Genomic DNA, 12928 nt, shown 5'->3' with positions numbered 1-12928 from the left:
GCAAGCTTCAGTCTCCTTCACTGTAAAATGGGACTAACAACCATCTCAAAGGTTGTCAGTGAGAATTAAATGGGATATCCTAGTAAACCCCAAGCCCATGCCTGGCACAGAAAAGGCACTTAATAAATAGTAGTGGTTATCAGTAAGCTGTGGTATGGTGATAAGAACAGACTCTTGAACTAGGCTAGCCCCACAACTTAAGATGTTTGATGCTGCAAGGTTTCTTTGCCTCTGTTTTCTGCATCTGCAGAAATGAGGATGTCAGTGAAGACAAAATGAATCAATATACACAGAACACTAAGAGTAGTGTCTAATACAAGGAAATGAGCGTGTCATGTTAGCTCTAATAATTCTATTCTATCCCTTGAACTGGATCTAATCATATTAATCAAGTTCAGCCTGGAGGAGCATTTCAGAAAAAGAGAGAGGGAAGAAAAACAAAACCCCCAAACTCCACATTTAAAGAGGATACAGGTGTAGCTACTAAAAATAGCCCATGGGAGATATGGAAAGGCTTCCCAACAAACTTGTCAGGCCACTCTGAATTGTTTGCCCCCTTTGTTTTCTGTTCACTGTACTTTTTTTTTTAAAGACTTTATTTATTTGACAGAGAGAGAGAGAGAGAGAGATCACAAGTAGGCAGAGCAGCAGGCAGAGTGAGAGGGGGGAAGCAGTCAATCCCAGGACCCTGAGATCATGACCTGAGCCGAAGGCAGAGGCTTACCCCACTGAGCCACCAAGGCACCCCTCACTGTACTTCTGATGATCTGTTTCTGGTGTGTCAACTGTATCTCTCATGAAGACTGGGATTCTGTCCCTTCCCCACCTCAGTTGTAAGTTTGTGCTGAGTTCATGAAAGGGAGGGACAGAGAAAATATAAAGAGAAAGCGGCACTCCTGGACCCATCCCACCACTCACCACCCACTACCCATTCCCCACCACCACCACCACCAAAAAAGAATTCCAAGCAAAGCAATTGCCAAGATAAATCACTTTTATCTCTATAGGAAAGGGAGGATCTAAAAAAAATATAAATTACATTAGTAACACAATATAAGAAAAAAACAGGGGGGAAAAAAACAACAGAGAAGTCTGTATGATGCTATTCTAACCTGTTTATAAAAAGGCCCTGCATCAGAAATTCACAATCCTACCCACTTCTAAAAATATATTTAGACATGTACAGAAGCGGTGGGCTTGTTTTTAAATTGTTTGCTTTTTTTGTAAAAATATATTAAAGGTGAATAGAAATCCTCTCTCCCTGCCCCCTATCCAATCTCCAGCTCTGTGCTGGGGATTGGAGACCAGAGGTAACTCTCACCATGTTCTACACCTTAGTTACTACCACTCCCAACCCCTCCCCAACTTACTTCATCACTTAGAACCTGATAACATTAAAAAAAAAAAAAAAGCACACTAGCCTCTTTGGAAAAGCATAACTCTGAGGGTAAACTTGCTTTTCATTTAAAACACAAAACAACAAACAGGAGGCTCTGAGAGCCCATCTAAACTAAATGGAAACCCCGTCATATGGAGGTTGGGTTTCAGCTCCACAGAAACTTCTAACAAAGAAACAGAGGGGAAAGAGGCCCGGAACCAGGGGGATTTGCTAGCAATTAGCTGCCTTTGAAAGATCAAGGGGGTGGGTGTTAATGGGCAGAAGGGCTGGGGTCCTGGTCTGGTTACAGCAGTCAGGGCCTAGTCAGGTAGTTGCCTACACAGGGACACAGGCTGCCCCCCTCCCCTCCCCTCACTACCCTCTGCTGCCTTGAAATCCCCAAGAAAGCAAAGCTGGGTGGAAACAGAGGAGAGGGGAGTGGGGACCTCACATGCTAGGGGGGAGGTAGCCAGGCTTTTTGCCTTTGGTGTGACTAGATGGAGGACTGCATGGCCCCTGGAGTTCCCAAAATTAAAAAAAAAAAAAAAAGCAGATGGGTTTTAAGGGACCCCTGATTCCAAATAAGGAGAGCAGATGTGGGCTGTAGAGAAAAGGGAGACAAATTGGAGACACAGAGACGACATGGGAAGCCTCACATACTCCTGTGGCCTGCATGGTAGCTGTTAAGTTCCCCAGAAGCACGGCAAACTGGGGTGAGGTCGAAGTGGGGAGTAGAGGGCAAGGATGCTCTCTACTTGCGCAGTACCAAAATGGAGGGAGTGGGACATTCTCCATCCAGTCCAGGGTACCAGGGAGGCAAGACAAGCAGAGGTGGAGGGAGTTAGGAGGAGGAGAAGGAAGAGGGAGAGGGGTTGGGCATTGTCTGGACAACAGAGACATCCACAAGGGGAAGACAGGGAGTGGAGGATCAGAAGATCTGCTCCTTTACAGATGGGCATCTCCTCTCCCAGGCTCAGGCTCCCGAGTAGTGCATCTGCACTCTGCTTGGGCGTTGACCTGATGTCTGGGAGCACAAAGGCCAAGAAGTGAAGATGTGAGTTCTGAGGTCTTCTTCAGACCAAGACCTCAGGTGGGGAAGGAAGCAGGGAGGCTCCTGATGGAGAACCCAGGGGTGAGCTCTCCTGTCACATCCTCTCCAGAAGGTCCAGACTGTGCTCTGTGGTTCAGGTGAAGAGAGCAGGCTGTACACAGGGCCAGGGTTATCTGCTTCAGTGGCAGGAACTCTCAGACTTTTGGAAGATAGTTTTTCACCTGTTGGGGCCCAGCTACAGCCAACTGGATAATGTTCTGTGGGACCTCAAAATCCAGGCAAATCCCTGAAGCTCACTCTGGGACAGGGGACCTCATCTGTAGCCACCCGAAAATAGCTTCCTCCAGTGGGCTCCAAAGTCATGGTCAAAGGGTTGGGTGTCAGTCCTCTCCCCACCTTGAGAAGTGATAGAAATCTCTCTTCTTCCCAAAGGTGAGTCAAGTCAGTCCATAACCTTTCAAGTCCACCTCTGAAAATGGCCCATGGTGGGGCAGGAAGGAGACTCTGGAATCTCCTCTTTATTTTCATGAAGCATTTGGCAAGAGGGGGCAGAGGCTAGACCCTTCTCTCAAGAACAAGTCTGGAATGGGACATGTCCACTAGGCTAGGGGGAAGAAGGGGAAGGAAATATGGGCAGAGGGGGACAGGCTTCTGGAGACGGTGGGAGCTGCAGCAAGTGTTGAGCACTGGGCATCCCACTTCATGACTAGGGAAAGAGCAAGGGACCCAGGCTCACTTTATGTCTCTCCTGATCCTGTCTTCCAGCTTTAAGTAGGGATAAGAGTAAAGGGCAGACAAGGCTGGTAAAAAGGAAATGGGCTGGAGCAGCAGAAAAGAGGGTTCTAGTCAGCCAGAAACCTCTCCCATTCACTGCTACTCAGAGGTATGGAGAAGGCAGGCAGGATGCTTTAGTGGAAGTAGGGAAGGGAGTTAGGGGAGTTGGTGCAGAAGCCCGTTGGGGAGTCCGTGCCTTTGGTCAGTTCCAAGAAAGCAGGACAATGCGCCTCAGCACCTTGTCCGGGGCAGATAGGATCCAGGAATGCCCCGAGAGTTGACAATGGAGAAGGCAATGGGGGTGAAGGGGTGAGGGGCAGGACACGAGGGGGCTCACAGAAGTAGTTTGCCATTTCTGTGGATTTTCAGGATACGGCCAAGTCTCTGCTTTGCTGTGGCCAGACCCTTTTTAGGACGCTTTCCTGTGAGGAAAAGAGAGGTAAATAAAAGGCTGTGGCACAGGCTTCAGTAGCAATTCCAGCATCAACTATCTTCAGTCTACCCCCCTCCTCTGTTCCTCTGCCCACAGAGTCTCCCCACCCTTATGCTGGCTCCAGCACATATTGGGCAAGAAGGCTTCCTTAACCACTTCCATCCAATACCACAGGCCTTGGTTCTTCCTATGACCTTCTGCAGCAGCTATCAACCCACTGGTTAGTCTATCTGGTTCCTTTTCCTCAGATTTCTTTGGCCCCAATCATTTTTCTTCCTAAATTCTGTGGAGCTGTGGTTATGCCTCCCTGTCCTCTTATCCTGAGCACTGTTATTAGTTAAAAGCCTGGTTAGTGATTATATTTGGTGTCCCAGAAGGTGCTATCCCCAAGGCCTTTTTTCATTAGAAACCCCCGTCTTCGAAAAAAAAAGAAAGAAAACCTCATCCTCATTACCTAAGGCCATACTGACCTCACTACCCTTGAGCTGAATGCTCCAGGGACTGGGCTTTGAGGGCCAAAGTAAGGAAAAGGGGGGATTAAGCTCTCCTCCCATTGCCTCTTCCTCTCTCTCCACACATCAAATCACCTCTCAGGTCCCATGTGACCTCCTCCATATTTGATCAATTTATCCCCTCTCTGTTCCCTCTGAGGGCAGCCTGAACCTATGTATATGCCTCCTCCCTAGATTTCCCACCTGCAGCCCATCCTCTGGTTACCAGAAGGCTCCTTATAAACCCACACCTGAAATTCCTCTGTTTAGCACCAGTTAATGTCTCTTCATGGCCTAAGAGATCAAATCCAAGCATCTGAGGTTGGCCATCAGTATCCCTCCCAGGTATTCCCATCTACCAGAGTGCTTAGGGTTTGGAGCTGGTGACCCTAAGATCCTTCTCAGTTTTGCAACCATATGGCCATCATACCTTGTCCTGCTTGATTGCTCTGGGAGCCAACTGACGGGCGCCGCTGGGTCAAGAAGACACCAGGGGCCATGGGTGTGGTGCTGCGGTTCGCCTGGGCCATACCAAAGGCATTGGGACGAGCAGTATATTCGTGGTCAACAAGACTCCCTGAGAGGGCCTCTTGTTTAGGCTCAGGAGGAGGCGGGGGCGAGGAGGAGGTGAGAAGCTGGGGTGTAGTGGCCAGAGTTGGAGCTGGTGCTGCCACACTGAGAATGGACTCCTGAGGGCGAGGCTGTTCTACCTCCTTCAGTAAAGGCTTCTTCTTGATATATTTCTTCTTTTGGGCTTTCTGCAGCTCCTGAAATACAAGCCAAGTGGAAGGAGAAAATTCAGAAGTGGAGAAAAGAAGAGAATTGCCCAGAAAGGAAACTAGACACTGGTCAATGTGGTCCTGCAGCCCACCCCCACCCCAAGTCTAGCCTGGATGTATGTACACACAAGGCACAGGCCTTCTAACACCTAAGATCATCTCTTTGGTACCATCCATCCTTAAGTTACCACTGCCATGAATCAGTACAGTGGTAACAAAAGGGTAAATGAATTCAGAGACTTGGGTTTTGGTCCTAGCACTGCCATTTATGAAGTGGAAAATAGACACTTCTAATAAGAATAGCTGAATTTATGACAGCAGCTAAGGCCCTTTTTACAGTTGACCCTTGAAAAACATAGGGGTTAGGGATACTGCTCCATGTGGGTGAAAAATCCACATTTTAACTTTTGACATCCCTAAAACTTAACTACTAATAGCCTACTGTTGATTGGAAGCATTACTAATAACATAAATGGTTGATTAACATATATTTTGTTATGTTAAATGTAATATTATAATAAGGTAAGGCAGAGAAAAGAAAATATTAAGAAAATCATAAGGGAGAGAAAATACATTCATAATACTACTATAACTTTAAAAATCTACTACTATAATAAAAAAATCTATGTTTGAACCTACATAGTTCAAACCGATGTTGTAAAAGGGCTAACTGTATACTTCATTTATTCCTCATAGTAGCCATGAGAAGGAAAATCCCTCAGGTTATAGAGGAGAAAACTGAGGTACAAGGATATTAATAAGTTGAGCCCAAAGCCTCACAGGTGAAAAGTTGTTGGGTCTAGGATTCAGCCAGGTCTATCTGAATACCCACCCTGCACACTTCTCAAAAACGGACCTCTGGGTGTGAAAGAGTAGTAGCTTTGGAATGAAAGAAAGTTGGGTTCAAATCTAGGTTTGTGTTCCCTAAGTGGGATGGCCCTTGTCAAGTTATTTACTAACCTTTGTGAATCTCAATCGCCTTATCTGTAAAATGGGCAAAATAAATCTGTTTTTTTAGGGTTGCCAGAAAGATTAAATGATGATGTAAAAACTTATAGCACATAATAAGTACTCAACAAGTGGAAAACTATTATTCTATGTTCATCTCTTACAATGGTTTCTCTTCCTCTTGCTGGTCTTTTCTTTTAATAGAGGACTTCGCAATCCTCCAGGTCACTGGGTCTTAAAAACCTCAATTCTGGATGGGAGGGATGAATAAGGAGTTGTGTCAATTCTCCCAATATCTTGGATTTCATCCATCCATTGCTTTATGGATCTACTATCCACTGTGTAGTGGGTACCTGTATAGTGGGCATCTGGAGCCCTGAGAACCTGGAAAGGTGGTGCTGAGAGCATGTGAACGACTTCACCTTCTGAAATGCTACACAGCCACACAGACCAACTCAGTGATTACATTTCCTTGCCTTGGCAACACGGGCCTACTCCTGCCTTCGGAAGATCTGACAGGCTGTGGCTATCATAGGAATTTCTGGGGGATAAGAATAATAATATTAGTAATACATGCCAAGTACTGTTCTATAATTTAACTCATTTAATACTCAGAAGAAGTATGAGAAGAAAGAATGAAAATCCCATTTTTAGGAGAAGAAACTGTGGCACAGGGAGATTAAGTCATTTTTCCACGGTTACAGGACCAATATGTGACCAAGCTTGGATTCAGACCTAAGCCATCCAGCTTCAGAATCTCTTTTCTCAATGACACTGCTATTCCACCCATACCAGAAAGTACATTTCTGCCCCCATTTCTCTCACCTGAATCCAGAAATTATCTATTCACACCCTGATCACATAGCCTAAATTTTTCTATTGTCATTGCCAATCTCCTTGTATAATTTATACAGATTCCTTCACTGAAGACTAGACCATCTTAGGACAGGACCATTTACACCTTGCCAATCCTTACTCAAAAACCTGTTAGCATATCTGACATTCATGTTTGGTCATTCATACTTACCAATCCATAATGATAACACTGAAAAACTAACACATCTATAGTACTTTGCTCTGCAGCAAGTGCCATGCTCACAGCTTTCCCACCCATTCCCTCATCTAATCCTCAAAGTTTATGAGGAAACTGAGGCACAGAGAAATCAAGTAATATGCTAAAGTGGTAGAGTGAGGATTTGAACTTAGGCAGGCTGGCTCTATAATCCCTTTTTAAATCTGAATCTATCTTACTCCAGTTCCCAATATGCAGCCTCCAACGCAGAAAGATTTGCTCATTCATTCATGCATCCATTCACTCACTCGCCCAACGCGGATTAAACACGTTTAGTACAGTGGGGATATCAAGTTAAATTAGATATACCCCGACCCTTGAGGCACTCACAGTTTAATAAGGGACACAGGAAAGCATACTTAAAAGTACCATGAGAGAATACTACAGAAGCATAGAAGGCCACTGAAATAAACTGGTGGTAGGTGGTATGAAAGAGTGTTAGGTAAGGCATCTGAAAGGGATGATCCCCAATGGGCAGAGGGAACAACCTGTGCAAAGGCACAGAGGCATAAGACAGTGTGATGTACACAAGGTGAACTACAAGCACCACAGTGCAGTAGTATGGCTGGTGCAAAGCATGTGCATGAGGGGCTGGTAGGTTAGGGAGGAGAGGTGAATACAGACCAAATTAACAGGACCTTGGGTGCTTTGCCAAGGATTTCCCTTCTCCTGGGATGCCTCCTGTTCCTTCTAAAAGCTGAGCCTGCCAAACCACTTCCAACATTCAAATTCTCTTCTTTGAGGTCACCCCTGACCAAACCGAACAGAAGTGAACTCCTTAGGAGGCACTAGTAGTTTTCACACCTTTAATTAATTTATCTGTTTATTTAAAAGAGTAAAGCCCCCTCCCTCCCTTTTATCCCAAATTACATCTTAGACGGCACCAGGATATACATAACAGAAGTTCTGGTCAAAGAAGGCCTGCCTGGCCTGCTTGGTCTCTGCTGGCTCCCAACAACAGCCACTGAGACATTTCTAAGCAACTCTAGAGCTCCATATAACAGCATATTAAAAACATCATTCTATTAAATTTTATTTAAATAGGATATAATTATTAAATTATATAAACATTTAATTATTTTATTGAAGTAGCAAGTAACAGGAAATTTGAAGTTAGAGGATATGAGTTTGAATCTTGTCTCCTCCATTTACTGGCTGTAATATCCTGGACTAGTCACTTAAAGAGAGTCTCATTTTCTTCACCTGCAAAATGATGAAAATATCACCTATTGAACAGGGCCACTGGGCAGATTATACAAAACATTGTACATGAAAGTTCCTAGCAGAAAGCAGATGCTCAGTAAATGCTCTACGCAATAGGATGTTGCCTAAGGAGCCAAGGGGATGTTAATAAGGAGAGAATCAAAAAATTCAACTCTAACTGTTCCCAGGGTTGCTGAGTACAGTATACACATTAAAGAACTTTGCAAACTGTAACCTGCTAGGAGGTCAAGTTGGTTCTAGTGAAGTGACCCCTTAAGACAAAAACCAGTGGGTGAAGTTTACTTGGAAAGCAGGGGGGTAAATATTAAGGCAGTAATATTTGGTATATTTTTAGTTCTTTCTTTTCTTGTGAATTCCTCCTTCTAGTCATTTTGCCCAGAGAAAAATGGCTGAACAAGAGAACAAAATAAAAAATGTCAACCATGACCCAAGCAAAATACTCATACATGGATTATAAGAACTAGCATAGAGGATCATAGAGGAAGGGAGGGAAAACTGAATGGGAAGCCATCAGAAAGGGAGAAAAACTATGAGAGACTCTTACCTACAGGAAATAAACTGAGGGCTGCTGGAGAGCAGTTGGATGGGGGAATGGGGAAATTAGGTAATGGGCATTAAGGAGGGTGTACATGATATGATGAACACTGGGTGTTAAACGCAGCTGATAAATTACTGAACACTACATCTGAAACTAATGATGTACTATATGTTGGCTAACTGAATTTAAACTAAAAAAATAATATTTGGTATAGAGGACAGGGAAAGCCTCTCCCCAAAAAACAAATTCTGATACTGATTGGGAGGCTGAGAACTCAAATATACCCAGCTGGTAACCTCCTCAGGGCTTCATCTGAAGGGCAAATGTTCTCATTCAAGGACAGAGAGAAGTTGGCCTGCTTGGTCTCCGCTGGCTCCCAACGACAGCCTCTGAGACATTTCTAGTTTTTGTCCTAAAGGCAAACTGGGATCAGTAGCAGGGCCACTGCCTGGGTGTCAGCACCTACCTGCTGGGCTAGCTTCGCAGCTGCTGCAGCCAAGCCTGTCTCAATGGAAGCTACCCGGGTCCCCTCACGCACAGGACGGTCCTGCTTTGGTAGAGTTGGGGTCACACGGGCTGCAGAGGAAACAGGATGAAAACAATGATCTGAATGTCAAGCATATTCCCTACCTCTGAGCCTCCCCCAAAGGTGGTCTCATCGGTCTCCCAGCTTCTAGCTTTTTACAAAGTCTGATTTTGTTTCCCATCAGGTAAGAAGCTAATTTACAAATGCTCAAAGTACACAAAGCATACAATGATTATACGATAAAAGTTAAGTTTCCTAAACTGGCATTTAACGTTGTCCATGTCTTGCTCCTGGCTTACCCACCTCCTCAGCCTTATTTCTACATCCATACTCTCAGCTTTTCTAGACAGAATGGATTCCTTATTCTATCTCCAGAATATGTACAGCTCATCCTCTTTCTACTTCCATCCTCACCAACCACATTACCTACAGTACCCTCTTTCCTTTGGCCACCTCTTCAAAACCTGACTGTCCTTCAAAGGTAAGCTGAAATCAACCTTCTGTACACAAACCTCTAGGACCTGTCTTGTTCACATTGGTCTCTCCCTCTCTGAACTTAAGATATATACCAGTCACTTCATATATAGCACCACACCATCCTGTCTCATTCCCTAACTTTGAAGTGCTGTTATGCACATGTTATTTTGCCAGCCCAACAGGCTATGAGCTCCTGAAGAAGACTGTCTTCTTGTATAACCCTTTTATAGTGCCTTAGCAACCTTGAATCAAAAAGGAATTATTTTTAAAAAAATAGTTATTTATCCCACATTTTACACAGCAAGTATATTTTACCAAACAGCCCCAGATGATGAAGGAAAGCTGCTATTTACAGAAGAATGCCAGCTAGTTAATGTAGAAAAAAATGACAAAATTGGAAAATCACAGGTTTGTAAGCCCTAATAAAACAACTGATGCTAGAGACCTGTATAGTAACACAGTACCAAACTATTACATACATATTACTTGCTAGTCTCAACAAGGAAAAAACTAACTTTACAATGGTGAGATCATATCACCTCCTTAACTAAGTATTAACTTGATTATTACTAATAGTGAGACAGCGGACTTCATGCACCGCCTGATGCAATGCAGTATGAAATTCACAGCATCACCTTGGAAGTAGTTTTGCCAAAGATCTAAAATCAAATAAGTGGTTCATATCACTTCTAGTTTTTAGGAAACAGAGATAAGAGAACGAGTTAAATGATACCATGAGAAAACAATCAGACATTCTACAAGATAACTGCCCTAGTTTTATTAAAAAGACAATGTCACAAGGAAGTAAACAAATCTAGAAGGTGGGATGGGTCATAGGACAATTCTATTACTTTTTATAAGAAATAAATAGCACAAAACAAAAAAAGGGGGTATGCTCTAGATTAAGAGAGACTCAAAAGGCATGACAGCCAAATGCTATGCGAACTCTGCTAGATCCTTAGGTAAACAAACCCACTGTAAAAATACCTTTTTATGGTTACACAATTGAGGAAATTTTATTATGGATTTAGGATTAGATAATGTGCAGGAATTATCAAATTATTGCTAATTTTGTTATGTATGATAACAGGATTGTGGTTATATGAGAAAATGTATTTTTTAGAGATGTACATTAAAGTACATTGAGAGCAGGAATGACAAAATATGTAGGATATGCTTTAAAGAACAATTTTGAAAAAAGGGAACTAATAGATGAGTCAAATGTGGCAAAATCTTGATAACTATTGTTAGTGGTGATTGTATGGGAATTTATTGTATATTCTATTTTTAATTAATGAAAAAAGTCAAGTCAATGTCACAGAAAAAAGGAGGTGGTAGTGGTACCAACCTAGATTTGAAGATTCCTTGGTTGGTTAGCTGCTGCTGCTGCTGCTGTTGCTATTGTTATTATTAAAACATTATTATTATTATTATTATTATTATTATTACTTTAATTATTAAAACCTTTCTGTATAAGTAGTATGCAGATTCTAGAATAAGCAATTCAGGAGACTGAAGTCCCCTCTTTAAAGGCAGTATTTGTTCAAAAATGATCTGAAGCAAAAAGAACAAAGGGAAAAAGGGGTAGTAGGTTTGTTTATTTGAACAAATTATAGCTGAGAACTTCCCTAATCTTGAGAAGGAAACAGGCATTCAAGTCCAAGAGGCACAGAGAACTCCCTGCAAAATTAACAAAAACAGGCCATCACCAAGAAATAACAGTGAAACTTGAAAAATATAAAGATAAAGAGAGAATTCTGAAAGAAGGTAGGGATAAAAGCTATTTAACCTACAAGGGTAGACACATAAGGTTATCAGCTGACAATGTCCACAGAAACATAGCAGGCCAGAAATAAGTAGTGGCATGAAACATTCAAACTGCTAAGTGGGAAAAATATGCCAAGACTACTTTATCCAGCAAGGCTGTCATTCAGAATAGAAGGAGATGTAGAGAGTTTCTAGGACAAGCAAACTAAGGGAGTTCATGAACACTAAACCAGTTCTGCAAGAAATATTAAATGGGACATTTTGAGCAGGAAAAGAGAGACTGAAGGCAACAAAGACTAAAATGGAACAAGAACATTACAGGTAATGCAATGGCAACCAAATTCTTATCTATCAATAATTACTCTGGGGGCACCTGGGTGGCTCAGTGGATTAAGCCGCTGCCTTCGGCTCAGGTCATGATCTCAGTGTCCTGGGATCGAGCCCCGCATCGGGCTCTTTGCTCAGCGGGAGCCTGCTTCTCTCTCTCTCTCTCTCTCTCTGCCTGACTCTCTGCCTACTTGTGATTTCTCTCTCTGTCAAATAAATAAAATCTTTAAAAAAAATAATTACTCTGGATGTAAATAGACTAAATGTTCCAATTAAAAGACACAGGGTATCAGAACGGATTAAAAAAATTAAGAGCCATCAATATGCTACTTACAAGAGACTCGTTTTAGAACCAAAGCTAATGGAAAGCTGGAGTAGCCATACCTACATCAGACAAACTAGATTTTTTTGGAGGAGGGGGAGGGACAGAGAGAGACAGAAAGAATCCCAAGCAGGCTCCATGCCCAGCACAGAGCCCAATGTGGGGTTTGATCTCACAACCCTGAGATCATGACTCAAGCCCAAAACCAAGACTAAGTCACCAGCTCAACCAGGCACACCCAGACAACCTAGATTTTAGACCAAAGATGTAATAAGAGATGAAGAAGGGCACTATATTACAATAAAGGTGTCTATCCAACAAGATCTAACAAATGTAACTATGCCCCTAAATCGGAAGTAGCCAAATACGTAAGTGAATTAACAACAAAATCAAAGAAACTCATGGACAATAATGTAATAATATTAGGGGACTATAAACCACCCCACTCACAGCAATGGACAGATCATCTAAGCAGAAGTTCAACAAGAAAACAATGGCTTTGAGAGGCAGGCTGGACCAGGTGGCCTTAACAGATATATTCAGAGAATTCCATCTTAATGCAGCAGAATACACATTCTTCTTGGGTACACATGGAACATTCTCCAGAACAGAGCAAACACTGTGTCACAAATCAACCTTCTACCAGTACAAAAAGACTGAGATCATACCATGCATATTTCAGACCACAACACTATGAAACCCGAAGACAAGCACAAGAAAAAATTTGGAAAGACCACAAACACATGGAAGTTAAAGAGCATCATACTGAAGTATGACTGGATTAACCAGGAATTAAAGAAGAAATTTAAAAATACATGGGA

At 42.8% G+C, this 12928-nt stretch overlaps 1 protein-coding gene across 3 annotated transcripts in view; it reads right to left on the bottom strand.

Annotated features, from left to right (window-relative positions):
- Positions 1–976: 976 nt before the first annotated feature.
- PHF8 (PHD finger protein 8) overlaps positions 977–12928 on the bottom strand; it is a 97594-nt gene continuing 85642 nt past the window's right edge. For all 3 annotated transcript variants that reach the window (XM_059385990.1, XM_059385988.1, XM_059385989.1), the window contains 3 exons: positions 9155–9264; positions 4558–4894; positions 977–3625 (listed from right to left, as the gene is read on the bottom strand). In XM_059385990.1, the coding sequence (XP_059241973.1) occupies positions 3537–3625; positions 4558–4894; positions 9155–9264 (536 nt within the window). In that variant the 3' untranslated portion in view covers positions 977–3536. The remainder of the gene's footprint in view (positions 3626–4557; positions 4895–9154; positions 9265–12928) is intronic.

This window comes from Mustela nigripes, chromosome X (assembly GCF_022355385.1).
Source record: "Mustela nigripes isolate SB6536 chromosome X, MUSNIG.SB6536, whole genome shotgun sequence".
In the NCBI taxonomy this organism is placed as follows: Eukaryota; Metazoa; Chordata; class Mammalia; order Carnivora; family Mustelidae; genus Mustela; species Mustela nigripes.
This window is presented reverse-complemented; position numbering and strand designations above follow the sequence as displayed.